This window comes from Zootoca vivipara, chromosome 10 (assembly GCF_963506605.1).
Source record: "Zootoca vivipara chromosome 10, rZooViv1.1, whole genome shotgun sequence".
NCBI lineage: Eukaryota > Metazoa > Chordata > Lepidosauria > Squamata > Lacertidae > Zootoca > Zootoca vivipara.
In genome coordinates this window covers 22,276,763-22,294,594 of record NC_083285.1, presented here as the reverse complement: position 1 = coordinate 22,294,594, position 17,832 = coordinate 22,276,763, and the positions used below count along the sequence as shown (strand labels likewise).

Here is a 17,832-nt window from a genome sequence, read left to right as displayed (position 1 = left end):
ATGATAACTTTGCCCTAAGCTGTCTGGGGCTTTGAAGCAACCAGTGCAGCTGTCACAGCCGAAAACAAAATGGAAAATTGACAGATTTTAAGGTTTCAAAAAGATCAGCAGGAGAGGCCCTGTTGGTGGTGCTGCCACTGGCAGCGGTGGAGGAAGGCTCTCGGGCACCTGGGGCAGTGTGCCCAGGGGCGGGGCAAACCACCCATAGTGGCAGGGTGAGGGGAGGTGCCCATGGGGCGGAACAGAGCATGCAGCATCCTGTGTCGTTCCTATGTGTGCTGTGGCATGCCCCGTCCCTATGGGTGCTGTGCGTCCCATGCTGTGCTGTCCTGTGCAATCCCTAGGGACGAGATGGGGCACACAGCGCCCACAGGGATGGGGTGCGCAGTGGGGCCTCAGCTGCCCTACGGCTTCGGGGGAGGCAGTGGGCAGATAGCGCAGAGCCTGCGGGTGCTGAGACGCATAGCTCATGTGTGTTGCAGGCCCCGTGGTGACTAGTGCCGCCCACCATTTTGTCAACCCCCCCTCAGGGTGACACCCAGGGCGGCCCACACGCCATGCACCCCCACTTCACACGCACCTGGCCACTAGTGTAGGCCCTTCTCAGTGATGGGTCCCCATTTGTGAAATGCTCTACCTGGTGTAGTGTCTCTGGAAGAACTTTAAAACATTTCTGTTTACCGGGGCATTTGGTGGCTAAAAGATACTGTCCCTGGCAACCTTAAACTACTTAGAAGTAAGGTTAGGGAACCAGGATGCCCACCTCCAAACTCTCAATGGTTGCTCAGTTTTTGCAAAAACTGATGTCAATTAGAATTTAAGCATATCCTAGGTGTTGTTTCTAAAAGAACCAAACACCTGCCTTTGGCATACTTACAGGAATGAAAGAGAATATTCCAGTGTTTGGGAATATGGTTACAATTTAACAGACAGCATTATTTGTTATCCTTTAACTTTGGGAAGAACTATATTTGCTTTCAGAGGGTATTCTTGCAAAATACAGCAGCATTGGTAGGATACAATGGACATATATAATCACATAGTCTTTATATTTAAAGGCAATAATGTTTCATTCTTGCAAGCTGTGAATGTCGCCACATGTCATGTGCTTTGCGACAAAAATAGATAAAGATTACAACCTCCATTTTACAATATGTATTTCCAAAGCAGTTGCCTTAGAAAAACTCCACACAGAATATATATTTGAAATATCAGTTCATGTTCTTTTCATAAAGCAGATATTGCTCTATTCCAAGGGAGGGCAGAAGATAGATTTGGATCTATTGGTAAGAGATTTGAAGTATATCAACAGGATTTCTGACTCTCAGTCGTTTAATAATAGCAGGAGCAAAATGACTCCAATCATACTGCATACCTGTCAACTGACCTGTTTTAAGCAGGGCATCCTGGAATCACAGAAGCGAATCCTGGTTTCTGTTTGAATTTGAGAGCATGAGAGTTCTGGTTGAAGCTCCTCCTCCACCCTGCTCCTTAGTCCTTCTGTGCTGGACTAAGCTAACCCAAGTTAATACAGGTATGAAGAACTGGATCTAGCCATAAATGACAGATTGTTATCTTCCCATACCCCTTATGGACCATATTTGACATGTGGGCAGAGCCACACACCTGCCAATCACCTGACATCACAATGATATCAGGTGGCCTTTTTGGTTTTTTTGCTGTGCAGGAGTCTTCAGAAGCCCCTTTCAAATCACAGGACAAGATGGAACTTTGGCAACTGTCAATCTCCAGAAGCAGCTTTCAAAGCACTATCTTACTTAGTGCTTTTCTTAAGGCTTTGTAGCCATCCCCAATTAGCAGTGTGGCAGCATATGCAAAAAAAACATTTTGCCTGTGCCTTGTATTAATACCTCCTCCACATATTGCATTATATATGACATCAGGTAGCATGTACTGTAGAATTCTGTCTTCTTGAGTCAGGCTGACACACATGTTACTTCTTTCAGAGGACTGAGTAAATACTCAGGGCAGAATTCAACTAAGTTGTGTTCATGGAATGAGATTCTGTTTAATGCTCCCTGGCAATTTTGGAACATAGACTATCACTATTGTAACTATTTTTCTTGTTTCTGTAATTTCTATTTCTAGTTTCATTGGCTATCTCTTAATTTCTGTTCTATTATTATTGCAAGCCACTTTGAGAACCATTATAGCTGAAGAGCAGCATGCAAATATTTTAAGTAAAGCAACTACGTACACCACACCAATTTATGTGGATTGTCTGGTACTTTGGTGGTGCATAAGCCTAGGGCTATTTATTCAAGAATATACTTTCATGCTGCGCCTAGCAGGTTCCTCTTGTGGCAGGAGGGGACTTGTGGGGAGGCAGCATGAAGGAGGAGGAGGAATAAGTTAATATTATAAGGATAAGATTTGGAATTGAAGTAGAAAACCGCCACAATTAATTAGAGAAGTTAGGAAAACCAGGAAGAAGAGATTTGAGGAAGTCACAATTATAATGTGAAGAAAATAAGAATTGGAAATTTTTTAATTTTTATTTGTTTTCTTTTTTGGTGTTGTTTTTCTTTTTTTTTATAGGTATTGTGTATATGTTTTGTTGAAGGCTTGTGTTAAAGGAGCAGCTGAGGGGAAACCAATCCCCAGAGCCCCTCCATCCCTGTCCTTTCGGTGGCGGGGAGGGGATGAGGGGGGAGGGGGAGGGGGGTCAAACCCAGCCTTACAATGGACCCCTCTGATTCTCAATGCCCACGGGTACTACTGGTGGCAGAAGTGGACTTGTGGGGGGAGGGAAATTGGAGGGACAGAGCATGTATTGTGTGTTTTGTTTCTATAAAAAAAATCAATAAAATTATTATAAAAAAAGAATATACTTTCATACTCTTTTTATTCCTTAGTCTTGTTTTCAACTTACCTCTTACAAAGACTTTACTTCCATGGATGTCACGTACTGCAAGCAAAGTTGAAAGAGACAATTATTTCCCCAAAAGGGTTTATGAAGCTTTCTTCATGAGAACTATTATTACATTAAAAATGCCAAGAATGGTCTGCAGGAATGCAATGGTTACAGTGTGATTTGGCAGTCAGTTCTATACTGACTATTACTCAAATGCTAGAACCTTCCAAGGAACTATCTGTGCATTTTCAGACATTTCTAGAGCTAGGCAATTATTGTTTTTAAATTTAGAAAGGGATTCCGTGGGTGCAGATCAGGGCCAGCCCAGGACATTTTGGCACCTGAGGCGAACCACAAAATGGTGCCCCCTCCCTGCCAGGCAAGAAGGGGTGAGTGAAGATCTACACCAGGAACAAGAGGGGAATAAAGATCTACATTGGGAATGCTGCCCCTGTGGATCTCACTTGCCTCACCTTGCCTCATGTGTGGGCCAGGTGCAGATATAAAAGGTGGCCAGCTCTGTTAATGAGATCTTGACCACCAGCACATACAGTAATTTCTCTCTCTCTTGCGTCCCTCTGGCGGTTCAGGGCCATGCACATGCATCAATCTCTGCAGAAGCAAACCAAGAAATTCCTGCTTGCAATGTCACTCACCAGGAGTTCCTGCAGCACTTGCGCACCTCAGGCCTATTTTCAATGAAAGAAGAGTAAATGCTGATTAACTTAAAATCAAATACTGTCTTTCTTTATTATTATTTTTTAAAGGGGGGAGGGATAGAGTTATCTGACTGCTTTACTTTTCTCTTGCAATGGGGCAAGAGGGAGAAGGGATGGGAAGCATGAGAAAGAGACATGGTTTCTCCATGGCCTGCAAAAGCAGCAGTCAGTCCCACTGTTTTCAATAGCGCTAACTGTGCTAGTACTACCGTGTTTCTCCTAAAATAAGACACTGTCTTATATTTATTTTACTCGGGGGGTGTCTTTTTTAAAAAATTACCGCTCTGTGCGGCGCTGCTGGGCGCTTTGTCGGCGCTTCAGCTGGGTTCTGCTGGCTCGGGGCTCCACGTGCAGCGCTGAGCCCCAACCCGGCAGGATCCAGCAAGAGCCGCAGCGCGTGCAGCGCCGAGCCCGCGGGACCCAGCAGCGTGCCTTGCTGAAGCACCGACAAGGCGCCCAGCAGCGCCGCGCAGAGCGCCCCGAGCCGCAGCAGGAGGAGGATTCAAAGTGCTACAGAGCACTGCTGGGTCCCGCTGGCTTGGGGTGCTCGGTGTGGCGCTGCTGGGCGCTTTGTCGGCGCTTCAGCGGGGCATGCTGCTGGGTCCCGCTGGCTCGGCGTGCCACGCGCTGCAGCTCTTGCTGGCTCCCGCTTGGTCAGGGCTCCATGTGGCTCACGCTGCTGGGCGTTTTGGAGGGGCAGCAGCATCCGGTTCCAGGAGCTGACAGGCACCTTCCTCTTCCATGGTGCCATCCAGACCTGCTCCCACCACTACAGCTTATTTTTGGGGTATGTGTTATATTTTGTCAACGCATGAAAATCCTGCCATGGCTTATTTTATAGGTACGTCTTATTTTATGAGAAACAGGTATGAAGACAACCCTCCTCCTGCATCATTGCCACATACTGTGCTGTTTCAAAGGGCACATATTTCAATCAAATCAAGAAATTACCAGAAGTGGTGACACTGGATCTATAACTTCACTGGGAACAATAACAGATCCTATAATAATAATCTGCTTCTGCTTTTAAATATTTAAATGTTTAATTTTATTATCTGCTACAAGTGATTCACAAGCATTTAAGACTTAAAACATTAGACAATAAAGACAGCTCACTAATTTTCAAGGTCAAGTTACAGGTAGGTAGCCGTGTTGGTCTGGGTCGAAGTAAAATAAAAAAAATTCCTTCAGTAGCACCTTAAAGACCAACTAAGTTTTTATTTTGGTATGAGCTTTCGTGTGCATGCACACTTCTTCAGATACCTTTTACTTCCATTTCATGCGGCTCAATGTGGTGCCTTCCATAGTTCTGGTTACAGGTAGGTAGCCGTGTTGGTCTGGGTCGAAGTAAAATAAAAAAAATTCCTTCAGTAGCACCTTAAAGACCAACTAAGTTTTTATTTTGGTATGAGCTTTCGTGTGCATGCACACTTCTTCAGATACCAGTAGCACCTTAAAGACCAACTAAGTTTTTATTTTGGTATGAGCTTTCGTGTGCATGCACACTTCTTCAGATACCTGAAGAAGTATCTGAAGAAGTGTGTATGCACACGAAAGCTCATACCAAAATAAAAACTTAGTTGGTCTTTAAGGTGCTACTGAAGGAATTTTTTCAAGGTCAAGTTTATCTTTGTTTCCTCCCCAGTTATAACAAAGAGCCTTGTAGCATTTTAATAATGAATGCCTCTGCTACAATATGTGCTTCGTTTTAGACTTCATTTCAGAAACAGTAGTGGGCTCAAGTGCATGAAAACATAATGCCATAATAAATCTGTTAGTCTTTGAGGAGCTACATATCTTTTTGATGTTTTTGCTGCAGCAGACCAGCACAGCTACTCCTTTAGAAGTTGTTTTTGCCTTTGTGTATTTTGCAGAATTTGTTTATTCATAGAGTGGTTGTACTCAAAAAAGCTTTACTCAGAAGAAAACCCATTGTGATGAATGAACATGGCTAAGTTAGGACCATTAAAACATAATTGAATACAACCCATAATAAATAAGCATTATTGATTAGGCATTATTGCCTAATCCAAACAAAACAAAAATCACTATGAACTCCTCATTTTATTAAAGGCATATACTATTCCCCCCCCCCCCCGGTTTGGCTTCCAAACCAAATAAAACCAGGGATGAAATAGGAAAAAGCTGGGTTCTAATTAAGGCCACTTGGATTTTAGTACTTAATAGAAACAGAAAGACAGATGACACAAATTACGAAAGTGAAATGAAAATTAAATAACTTGCCAAGTGAAAATAATTAAAGTTGTGTTTTGATCTAGCTTCGTAGCTCAGATTCTAATGGCATTACTCATTTACTGGTTAACTGATTAAATGCAGGGGTCATCTTACCTGCCAGGCAGAAAATGGAACAGATTGCAGCAAAATGACTGGTCAAGGGCTGCAGCTTCATCTTCACAAGTATGTTTATTCTCAAGGAAGCTGACCTTCAAATCATGGGAAATAGCTGATCATAAAAAAGAATAGAGAAGAATAAATTCCATTGCAGTAAAGACTTCTAAGATATGCTTATCTAGCCATAACCCAACATTTGGGGGCGACTTTGGAGCTAATGGATAAAAATGTTGTTAAATCTCGGAAATGGATAATTCTGGCATCACATTACCATTATATAAACAGAATTTTTAAAAAAACCCAGAACAGTATGATGCTGGTCAGTTGTTGATCTTTCAGAAAGGGCACGTGAGACGGCAGCTTTCTTTTTCCTCTTGTACTTCACAGAACAATAAGGTGCTATTACAGTTATTTGAACTGGCCAAAAAAATCTTCCCTGTGATTATGTTAACCTAGTATGTTACTATTAATTCTACATCTGCTTAAAAAACATTTGCACAATGATAACTTGAATATAAATTGTTACAAAAGAAACCACCTGATATAGTTGAGGTACCAGAGTAGCTCAATGGGGGGAACAAATTTTAATTAACTTATGAACACATATTAGATGCTACAACCTACTCACCTCACTGTAACTTACAAAGGAGGCGGGCTAATGACATTAGCATGACACTGCAACTTTGGAACAGAGTCCTGGTTCTTACTTTTATCTAATCAGGTTGCATTCTGAAAGTCTGTCCCAATGTCTATCAAAGGGATTCTTAACCAGAAGCAAAATATTGCCAAAATTAGGGAGCAAAGGCAGTTAATGTGGAGCGGGAAATACATGGATGTGTTCACACTCTTAGTAAGGGAGTCAGGGAAGAAGGATAAAGACAAGGAAGAGGGTAAACAACAAGGAAAGATTAGATAGGAGTGACAGAACTTTGGCTAATTGGCTCCTAAGTTTCTCCACTATAGAAATGCAGCAGCAGTTGGAGAGGTACTGGATGCTCCTGAAATATTGGGTAGGTCTGCACACAGCACCCTTTGATCCGACCCATAGCTCCAATCCAAGAGCCCCCAATCAGGGTGACCACCCTGGGCCAACCTGGCGATCCCCCATCCAAATCTGGTCCCAAATTTGGATGGGATTGGTATCTGATGAAGTGTGCATGCACACGAAAGCTCATACCAAAATAAAAACTTCGTTGGTCTTTAAGGTGCTACTGAAGGAATTTTTTTATTTTGGTCCCAAATTAGTTCAGGGTAGGGCTAATGTTTAATAAAGTATTTTTTTTTTTATGTTAGAAAAGGGACAAGTGGGAAGAAACCAGAGCAATCAGGTCAAGGTATGAGAAAAGAGTTCCAGTCAAGTTAAAGGAGAAGTACTTTTAAGTACTGGCTCCCACTTGAGCAAGGAGAATGCAGTCCATTTCATTGATAGGTTTAAGTTTGGGTTCTGGATCACTTACTAGGGTCCTCACCACCTACTTATTTCAAGCAGTCTTAAGTTAATTGGGGGCATGGAATGGCTAGTGAGGGGAAAAAATAGAAAGGAAGTGGTTGATGGCTGGGTGACAGGACCTTTTGAAGATCCTTCAATGGCATCAAAGGCGCTGATGGAGTTTAGATTTATTCATCACCTTTCATACCTACAGATGATTTGGTAAGTATTGCTATCTGATGTGAAAGTGAGCTTTGCTCTGTTTCATATACTTCCCTTGACAGAACCATATGTGCAGTGTGGTGGAAGATGTCATGTAAAATTTGTTTTTTTCAAATCAGCCTTTGAACTTTCACCTCCTATTCTATCAAAGGTAAGTTCTGTATTGACAGGGAACGGTCCTGTTTGATTTCTTGTGCTGCCTTCCTAGAGTAGGTGGACTAGGCTGGCTAATGTCATTCATTATTTGGACACTTTTTGCATCCCAGGGCTACAGGTTTTGAGCACTGAGACCTGCTCAGGAACAAATCTGCAGTACTGGCTGATAATTTGGGGTTTCCTTTGGCAGAGTGTGAAACAAATGAAAATCCATCCAGGCCAATGAAAGCCAAGTGGTTGACCAAGGACCCATTCATGATGCACCTCACAGGAGAAGGATAATGTGAAATAAATCCATGTATGGTGTTCTGCGTTTCTTTGGAACAATGACATAATTTCAAATATCCGCTATTACAAAATACTTTTTACGAAAATTGCTTTCACAAACTCTTGCAAATAAGATTCTGAAATCCTACATCTACAGATTATTCTAAGGGTCTCAAAGCAAGGTCATAGCACAACACTTTACACACACAAAAGCCCAACACAACATTCCCCCACAAGGACAAACTCAGTAGGAGATTCCTTTTTCTAGATGGCATGTTTCCTAGCAACTCTTGAACAGGGTCCCTTTTAAAAACCCGTCACTTGCTTCTGTTGGGAATGCTTTAAAAAAATCTCTTTCATCCAATGAATAAACAATACGAATTGGACCAGAAGGCAGCTGCAAGCTAGAAGGGAAGAACAATCCAGGTCTCTAGTTCATTTGCAGTACTAGTATTTTTGTGACTTGGTTTTAAACCTTAATACATTTGTATTTCCCAGACTTCTTAGTTAATTAACCTCTTTCCTCACTTCCTTATCGTTCTCTAGCCATTCTTTTCCTGAGCTACAAGTCCTACGAAGAAAGGGGTCAGTAGATATGGAAGGACTTAGTAGCTTCTACAATGCCTACACAAAAACATGAATCTTGAGCAGCATTTCTTTTTGGAATACTTTAAAATTGCATTTTGTTTGTTTGTTTTGATGCTGCTTTGACAGAAAGAACAAAACAAAAATGCGGATTCTACAAGTCAGTTGCAAATATACTAAACTCTCTTTTTAATTGTCAAGCAGAATAATAGCTGCCAAGTTTTCCCTTTTCTCGTGAGGAAGCCTATTCAGCATAAGGGAATTTCCCTTAAAAAAGGGAGAACTTGGCAGCTATGAGCAGAATCAATTTAAAATTCCTTACCAACACTTTGTGCTCAGGTTATTCAAGTGCTTATCTAAAAAGATGTCAATATACAGAAAACTGCAAAGTTATCATTAAAACCATTAGAAAAGAGTGCTGTGTAGACTTGGGTAGCTCACCTCAGTTACCGTTGAAACTTTAAGCAAAATTCATAAGGATACAATCCACTATTAAATATCTACATCAAGAATATTGCACACAGCACTTTAAGGATAATTTTTAGGATAGACCTATGTGGCACATATAGTTTTCCTTAATTTTACTTTTTATAAGACCTCATCATCTATAATCAATAGGTTTACACGTGTCTGAAAAAAATAGACACACTTAATAGCTTCTACAGTCATGAGTGATTCGTTTATGACACTTATCAGTAATAAAAATAGGATCAGCGTCCATGTCTTTATCTTGTCTTAAGGTAGGCTATAGGAAGGATGGATAGATTGTACAGATCTATACAATCACCATGTGAATGCCCCCCCTCACACACAGAGCAGTTTGTTGTCACCTAGGTATTTGCTATTAATTTCAACTATGTAGTCGTTTATCTACAAAAGCTCACAGATGTGGAGCATATTACATATAACAATTTAACTTATTGCAATAGTTTTTATTGAATAGTGCACCAGCTCTATGGACAAAGTTAAGATGTACCAGTGTGCACAGCGTATTGTGCAAGTTGAAGAATATATCTGAGAAGTGGGGCAGTAGACACCTTATATGATACCAAGCATATGATACCTTATAGGATACCTCCTTCCTCTTTCCTTTTTACTGCACATAGAATCATAGAATCATAGAGTTGGAAGAGACCACAAGGGCCATCCAGTCCAACCCCCTGCCAAGCAGGAAACACCATCAAAGCATTCTTGACATATGGCTGTCAAGCCTCTGCTTAAAGACCTCCAAAGAAGGAGACTCCACCACACTCCTTGTCTGCAGTGTGATCACATTTGGGGTTGCTTTTTTTTTGCAAATCACTGAATCTAGAAGACCCCAATCCTAATTCATTCTTAGATATTTTTTGATTAAGAGGTTTATTTAGTTTTTTTAAAAAATACAGATCACTGTATCATAAAAATATGTATCACAGTGGCTTACAACAATATAAAAAACATAAAACCAAACAATAACACCATAAAATTTTAAAAACTGGTTAAAAGAAAATAAATAAATTAAAAACTAACATCAATAGACCATTGTGGAGAAGGTATTTTTAATTGCCCGCATAGGCCTAGTGGAATAGAAAGGTTTTCAGCAGGCATTAAAAAGTTGGCACAGAAGTTGCCCACTGAATCTCTATTGGCAGAGTGTTTCACGGGACTGGACAAATGACACTAAAAGCTTGGCTTCACGTTGTTGTCAAACGAGCCTCACCAACTTGGGTAATGACCAAAGAGGCTCCTGCAAATGATCTTCAGTTATCGAGCTGGAATATAAGGGTTCAGGGAATCCTTGAGATTTCCTGTGTCCAAATTGTTCAAGGCTTTGCAAATCAATCCAAGGACCTTGAACCTGGCTTGGTAGCAGATGGGTAGGCAATGCAGCTGTTTTAATAATGGTGTCATATGTTCTTGACAGAAGCTGCCATCAGCAATCTAGCCATCAGCTGGAACTTCTGAACCAGACTCAAGGACGGCCCCACATAAAGCACATAGCAGTAGCATAGCCAAGAGTTCTAGTTACAGGTAGGTAGCCATGTTGGTCTGCTGTAGTCGAAACAAAATAAAAAAATTCCTTCCAGTAGCACCTTAGAGACCAACTAAGTTTGTCATTGGTATGAGCTTTCGTGTGAAGTGTGCATGCACATGAAAGCTCATACCAATGACTAATTTAGTTGCTCTCTAAGGTGCTACTGGAAGGATTTTTTATTATTATTTCGTAGTCAAGAGGTTACCAGTGCATGGACTGTAGTGCTCAGGCAACCCCTGTACAGGGACGACCATAGTTGACAAAGCAGATGAAGCTGGTAAAAGGCACTCCTAGCCACAGAGGACCCTTGGGCCTCTAGTAACAAATATGCACATCTGAGTACCACCCCCGACTATGCATTTGGCCCTTCAGAGGGACTGCAATCCCATCCAAAACAGACAACTTGCCAATTTCCCAAACACAGGAATCACTGACTCAAAGAGCCCCCATGTTCCCAGAATTCAAACACAGTTTATTGGTGTTGCTCCAGTCCACCGCTGCATCCAGACATTAGTACAAAACTTTCACAGTCTCTCCTGATTCAGATGTTATGGAGAAGTAGAGCTGAGTGTCATCAGCATACTGGTGCCCCCTTGCTCCAAAATGCTTAAGAACCACACCCAACAGCTTTGTTTAGATATAAATCTGTATAATAAAATATATAAATAAACCCAACCTTGAAACGAATATGGTGTATTTGAGAGTCAGAATTCAAGCTGTGATTTGCCACCCATATAAATTGGGCTGCATATCTATCATATATCTTGAAGTCCAGTCATTTAAATATTTGCCACACATAGCTTCACAACAAGTTTTATGACCTGGATGTGTCAGTTGTCATTACCAAAAGAAAAATTCATGTAGGGCATATATTAGTGTTTTGAAAGAGTGATCTCATTCTATCAAACTTGTGTTAGTTCCATTATGATTATTTATATAATTAACACTACAATTGCAAAATAATGTAGCTCATCTTGTTGGTCTACCACTGTCTTCAAGACTTCTCACTTATATAGTTTCATTGTCATAATTGGTCCTTCAGTTCAAAGATAAACGTAAAACTGCTTATGTAAGTATATGGCCTTCCAAGTTGGTGACAATCACTATTTCTTGTCAGAGTGAATTCCATCGTTTAGCTAGTTTAACTAACTTCGGAACATTTCAGTGGAACAGCTGCAAGTAGAACTTAAACTGCACTGTGATTTCCACAGCCACCCAATTATGAGAATGAGAAGCATACTGTGAATCATATATTAAAATTACTTGACAATTCTTGAGATTTTGGGTAAATTTCAAATATTACTGTCATCAGAGTGGCTTTGGAGGTCAACACTGGCCAAAGACCCAGGAATATGAGGATGAAACTTGGTACTTCTTCATGAACAGTCAATTCTGACCTCCAAAAACCTTAAGAATTGGCAATTCATAACATTTAGCACTGTCTAACATGATTTTTTTAAAAAAAGCATGGTTTATTTATTCAACAAGCCCTACATCTTAAACTAGAGTTTAAATGTCATTTTAACTCGAATATGCAGTAGAAAACCCTGACTCTATAAAAAGACCTACACCAGGCACCCCCAAACTTTGGCCCTCCAGATGTTTTGGACTACAATTCCCATCATCCCTGATCACTGGTCCTGTTAGCTAGGGATCATGGGAGTTGTAGGCCAAAACATCTGGAGGGCCGCAATTTGGGGATGCCCGACCTACACATATAGGATGAAACAGCCGTAAAGCAATAGAAACCACAGATAGCATGCTACCTTTTCTGGGTAGTTCTCATGTTAAGTGATAATAAATGACTGAATAATATATGATCCAAAATGTGCTGGCTTGTGGAAAAAACAGTTTAATATTAGAAGATGCATACTATGCTGTGTTCTGGATGGTGGAAAAGTCCAGCACAGGGGTAGGTATTGTTCACTTCCAAGCAAATGTCAAGTTCTGCTTGCCAAGCCAATTTCAGAACACCAGGACAGTTATCCAAACATTGTTGTTCCTTTTATGCTGGTGGCAAACTTCCTGTGTCATGAAAGCATCCAAGGGCAGCTCAGTTCCAAAACATCACTGTGCCAAAACAGTTTGTCCCACTTACAGTAAGCAGTAGCAAACCAAGGCACACACGTCAGCTTCCTTTTCTGTTAAAGGCTTTGCCTTAGACGTTCTATTTTCTACTTCTCTTTACCTGCAGAAAATACACTTCCCCATCATAGACTTAGACATTCGTAGTTTCTCCATCCCAACCTAAAAAGTTTTTAAAACCTTTTAGGAAATATATGTATGTTCAGTATCTTGAAACAAGATACACAAGACACTATATGCAAACATGATTTATTTTCTTTTTGTTTAATCAACCGTTGGTCACAATAATAATACCTTGTGGATTGTCCTTCTGAAAATTGGCTGCCCAGATAAATTTGTGAACCTTTGGCTCCTCCATGATAATATGACAGCAACAATCACAGATAACAATGGCTCTCAAAGTGAACCATTCACGGTGGGATCAGGTGTTAAACACGGTTGTCTTATCGCCCCAACTCTATTTATTATTTTCATTGCCATGATCCTACACTCTCTCAAGGCAAATCTAAAAAAAAAGTAGTATAAACACCGACAATTGGGAAACACTGGCCTGCAAGCACTCCAATTGGAGAAGAGTCCTTATCAAAGGTGTCATGGGTTTTGAAGATGCTTGAACTCAGGATGAAAGGGAGAAATGTGCTAAGAGGAAGGCACGTTTGGCAAACCCTCACCGTGATCAACTCCCAGCCAGAAACCTTTGTCCCCACTGTGGAAGGACATGTGGATCCAGAATTGGTCTCCACAGTCACTTACAGACTCACTGTTAAGACTGTGTTCATGGAAGGCAATCTTACTCAGCTATGAGTGATCATAGAAGAAGAACAAGCAGCAGCTTGGAATTGCTTCAAGAGTGCTTGGAGCTTACAGATGAGGATTTGAATAAGATGACGTCAATGGCCTGGCAGATATTGCTCACAGTGAGAAATGTTTGCCTTTTGGAGATTAGGAGACAGTTGCTCCATCTGTTATTTTTCTTCTACACATCTAAACAAAGTACATTCCATTTACCAAACCTCCATTAGCACTACATTCACACAGAACTTGTCAGTTTGGTATTGGTATGTGTATTGCCCCAAAATCCATTTATAGTCCTTTGAATAATCTAGTCCCTTTTGGGGAATACTGTATTTATATTCAGAAGTGAAACTGCTCATAGCTTTATTTGCCCCACCTAGAGCCTTGCTCTACTTGCAGGCCTGGCCCAAGACATTTGGGCACCTGAGCTGAATCACAAAATGGCGTCCCTTGCCCAGCAAATGGAAAGGGGGGGGGGAGTGAAGATCTACATCAGAAACAAAGGGGAGGGAATCAAATCAACCAACAGTTGAATTGGGAATCAAATGACACTGTAAGAGGGGAAAGGGGCACACTCTGAATCACAATGGATGGGTGCAGAAGAGCACAGGAGACTTCAGAGCACAGCCCCCACCATTTCCTCCCCTAGAGCTGGGAGGAGACCCACAGTGCCTCCTATTTGACAAGAGATGGAGGGTGCAGGACTGCTGAGGAGGTGGCAGATCCAGTCTTCAATGAGTGCACCACAGCCATTGCTGCCACTGTAGTGGCAGCAGTAGGTTATGTATTCCTGGGAGGCCAGTATCCACAGAATCCCTGTGGATTCTGCTGCCTGATGCAGTTGCCTCATCTTGTCTCATGTGTAGGCCGGTCCTGCCTTCTTTCACAGGGTAATAAAAGATCCCAAACTCAATTTTGGTGGAGTTATTTTGGACTAGGGAAGTGAAAGCAGGTATTTTATGAGATATTGGGAAAGCAATGTTAACAAATGGGTTTTTAGGGGAGGGGTAGTACCACTGGTAGTACCATGCTCCTTCTGGGGTAGTTTGTCCACCTTTGGTCCCAACTCTGCATTCAGCTCTCACCTGTGGCTCCTAGAAGCTGTCAGCAAGTGACAGTGACCACAACCCGGAAACAGTTTATACTGGTTGGCTAAACCAGGTGAGGGTAGCCAATGAGTCTCAAACCCTTGCTGGGTTAGGGACTTCCCTGCATACAAAGACAGGTTCTGGTGGGTTGAGTAGATGAGACCAACAGTGGGTCCAACAGTCAAGAAGACAGTTTCTGCATGTACTGTAAAGGGAAGTGAGGGCCTAATGGGGCTTGTCAACCTGGGAAGGTAGCCCATCTAAGAGAAGGAAAATACTGATAAGAAATCTCGTCTGCCTTGTGGGCAGGGCAGTCTCAAGCAGGTCACGCGCCCTGGTGCTGAGGGGCGGAGATCGCTCTGGCGCCCCCACCCTTGCAGGGCGCATCATGGTTTCCGTGCGGCTTCGCGCCACCGGGGGTCTACCAAAGTGGAATCCCTAACATGGTTTGATGGCACTTTGTATGACTTCTAGCAACTCCTGCAGCCCAACTGGTGCCAAATGTATTGCTCTGCCTTCCTTTTGACCACATCAGTGAGGCCAGGAGGGGAGTCTTGTTGTCTGGGCAGCCCAGGACCTCCATACACACTGCCCAAGCTTGCGCCCCAGAGAGGTTACTTAGGTGCTGCTAACACAGCAGTTTGACTTCACCCCTGGAGGCACACTCCATTGTGTCTTAAGACAGATGGATGCCAACAACAAAAGCTAACAAAGCCAAAAAGGGAAAGCATTCCAACTACATTGAACTTGATGTAACCATTCTGAAAGGACACAAGCCCTATTCATGCAATCACATGAGAGACAAAGCAAGCACCCACTCATTGGCCTGCTCCTACCTGCTCTTCATGCATTTTAAGTGGATGAGCCAAGAGGAAGCCATTGAGCAGGACCTCATTCTCCCATTAAGTGATTGTAATCACATGAGAGGCTAACACCTAGATAGGGGTACACTGCCTGTGTCACCCATATTACTGAATGAAAGAACAACTGTACTATATTCTGTACAGTACAGTACAGAATCTAATGCTAATAAGATTAAAACTAGCTTAAAGTTTGAATATGACAGAAAATCGGTCTGGAGATTAACCCTGAGTATTTTAATATTGCAGCAGTATAAAATGGAAGGTTTTTTTTTAAGAAGCCATTATAAAATGGCACTGATCTGTAACACTTCAAGACCATGATTTGTGAATGCATGCATTAAAGGATGGAAAGAGATTCAATATACATTTCTCAAGCTTGAGATCTTTTAAGCTGCATTTCCCTGCCATGATTTAATTTAAAATGTATATATTTTGCCACTATTCAGAAAGTTGCTGCTAACACTATTCCCACTGATGCTATTATCTGCAAGTTGGCTGAGATCTGCAACATTTATAAAGGCAGAGCTTTGAAGTCTGGGCACTGACAGCTCCTAGTTCTACCTCCTGAGATATGTCTAGAAACATGTCTTCCAGCAAGTTTACTATGAACATTTATTTCTTTTATACTGGGAGTAGTTCTTGATATCACTGGCTACTATAGGGAACTAGAGAGGGGAGCTGGAAAAGTGCCCACTCCAACATTACTTGATTTGGTGTACATGCCCCCTCTCAGTTGTTAGAACACCAGTGCAGGCACTGGGAAGAAGCAGCAACAGAAAATTCACCCACTAAGCAACAGCATGCAAGATATAAATTGCTCTTTCAGAATGCACTGTTCCCCTTTAATTTAAAAAAAATAAAACCATGAGTATTACTAAAACTGTTTGGTTGGCACGGCACACCATGTCGAGGAAAATCCCTGTCAAATCAAAACTTGTAGGTGAATCATGTGGCAAATATGAACACATGAAATAGTCTTATATGCAGACAAAGCAAGCAGAAGCTTACCAACGACTCCAGATATTTTTCCTAGTCATAAATCCTAGGGGTAGTTCCAGGTTTAAAGCAGCCCTATGCCCTCCACAGCCCCCCCCCTCCAGCACTGTTGTCCCTCCCCAGCTATGAGCAAGCAGCTCCAAGTCCTCATTTAAAATTTCCTGTCCAAAACAGTGGTGCCATTTTAGTGTCTCACAATGCCCCAGTATGGGGTGTTTAAGGCATGGGGGGATTACAATGGCATCTTATAAAGAACCTAGAATACGTATCAGCAAGGGTAAGCCCTGTTGGGGTTCTAGCAGCTGCCCAAGGGTGACAGGTCAAGTGCAAGGTTTACACATTAGCTAGAAGAATTAAAATCTATTAAATAAGTAAATATACTAATGCAGTTGATGTTGCTAACGTAGCTGCATTCCTCTTGCTAACCTGGAACAGGTATGCCAGAGATTGGACAAGGAACCTTCTCCATGCAAAGCCTATATCCTACTTGTCAGCTGTAGTTTTGCATGCATGTTTTGTGACAAATGGAATGTCTCCAATTTTTCATGTATCCCAGTAATACTTGGGTGAAGTTAGGTGGAAAATGTATTTTTTTCCATCCAGAGCTCCGGATACTAACCTAATGATAAATATACCGCTTCAGATATATATTGGCCCTAGCAATGTTTCAGGGATTTTGGAAACATGCTGTTTTCTGAAACCAATGCTGTTGATCAACTGGTAGGTAAATCATATTAATCTTACCACTCTTCAGCTGCATCCCCAGAACCACAGAGGCATCCTTGATCTCTTAAAAGTCTTGTTTACTTCAGTAGAAATAACTGGTGTTACTGGAATTCTATCAGGACTCTGTTTATCATAACAATGCAGAGCGCTCTGAGTGAGAAGATTAGCTCCTTAATAATATCTCTGGAATTATAGCATCTACTTTAAGAAACTAAATGGTAGGAAAAAATAGGCTGATATAGAAAGTTATCAGATATTATTTATGCTTTTATACTTTGTGTAAATAAAATATAAATGAACTATAGCAGGGTTATCCTGCTACAAAATTATTTGTGATGCATAGAATCCACTTTTAAATTATGAAAGATGCACAAAAACTGATATAATCTCAGCTTCCTTTTTATTATATTGTGTAATCATAATTGAAAGCATAATGATTATTTGCTCTGCACTTGTTTATGAACTACTGCTACTCAAATTACATTCTCAAAAAAAATATCAACAAATATGCTCCTCAAAAATAGAAAGCATTATAGAAGAAAATGATGTTTTCTGTTTCAATTAGATATTCATTTAGCCTTTAGTTATGCAAAGCAAAGCAATGGAATGTCAGGATCCCTTCCAGTTCTTTTCATTATAAAATGGCTCAGCTTATCTGTT

The 17,832-nt window shown here is 41.4% G+C and overlaps 1 protein-coding gene across 1 annotated transcript in view; it reads right to left on the bottom strand.

Annotated features, from left to right (window-relative positions):
- The window catches only part of CNTN1 (contactin 1), a 149,052-nt gene that overhangs the window by 49,174 nt on the left and 82,046 nt on the right, over positions 1-17,832 (bottom strand). The window contains exons 4-6 of the mRNA XM_035127315.2: positions 5,944-6,058; positions 3,532-3,564; positions 2,894-2,929 (exon numbers count right to left, since the gene is read on the bottom strand). Of these exons, the coding sequence (XP_034983206.1) occupies positions 2,894-2,929; positions 3,532-3,564; positions 5,944-6,004 (130 nt within the window). The 5' untranslated portion in view covers positions 6,005-6,058. The remainder of the gene's footprint in view (positions 1-2,893; positions 2,930-3,531; positions 3,565-5,943; positions 6,059-17,832) is intronic.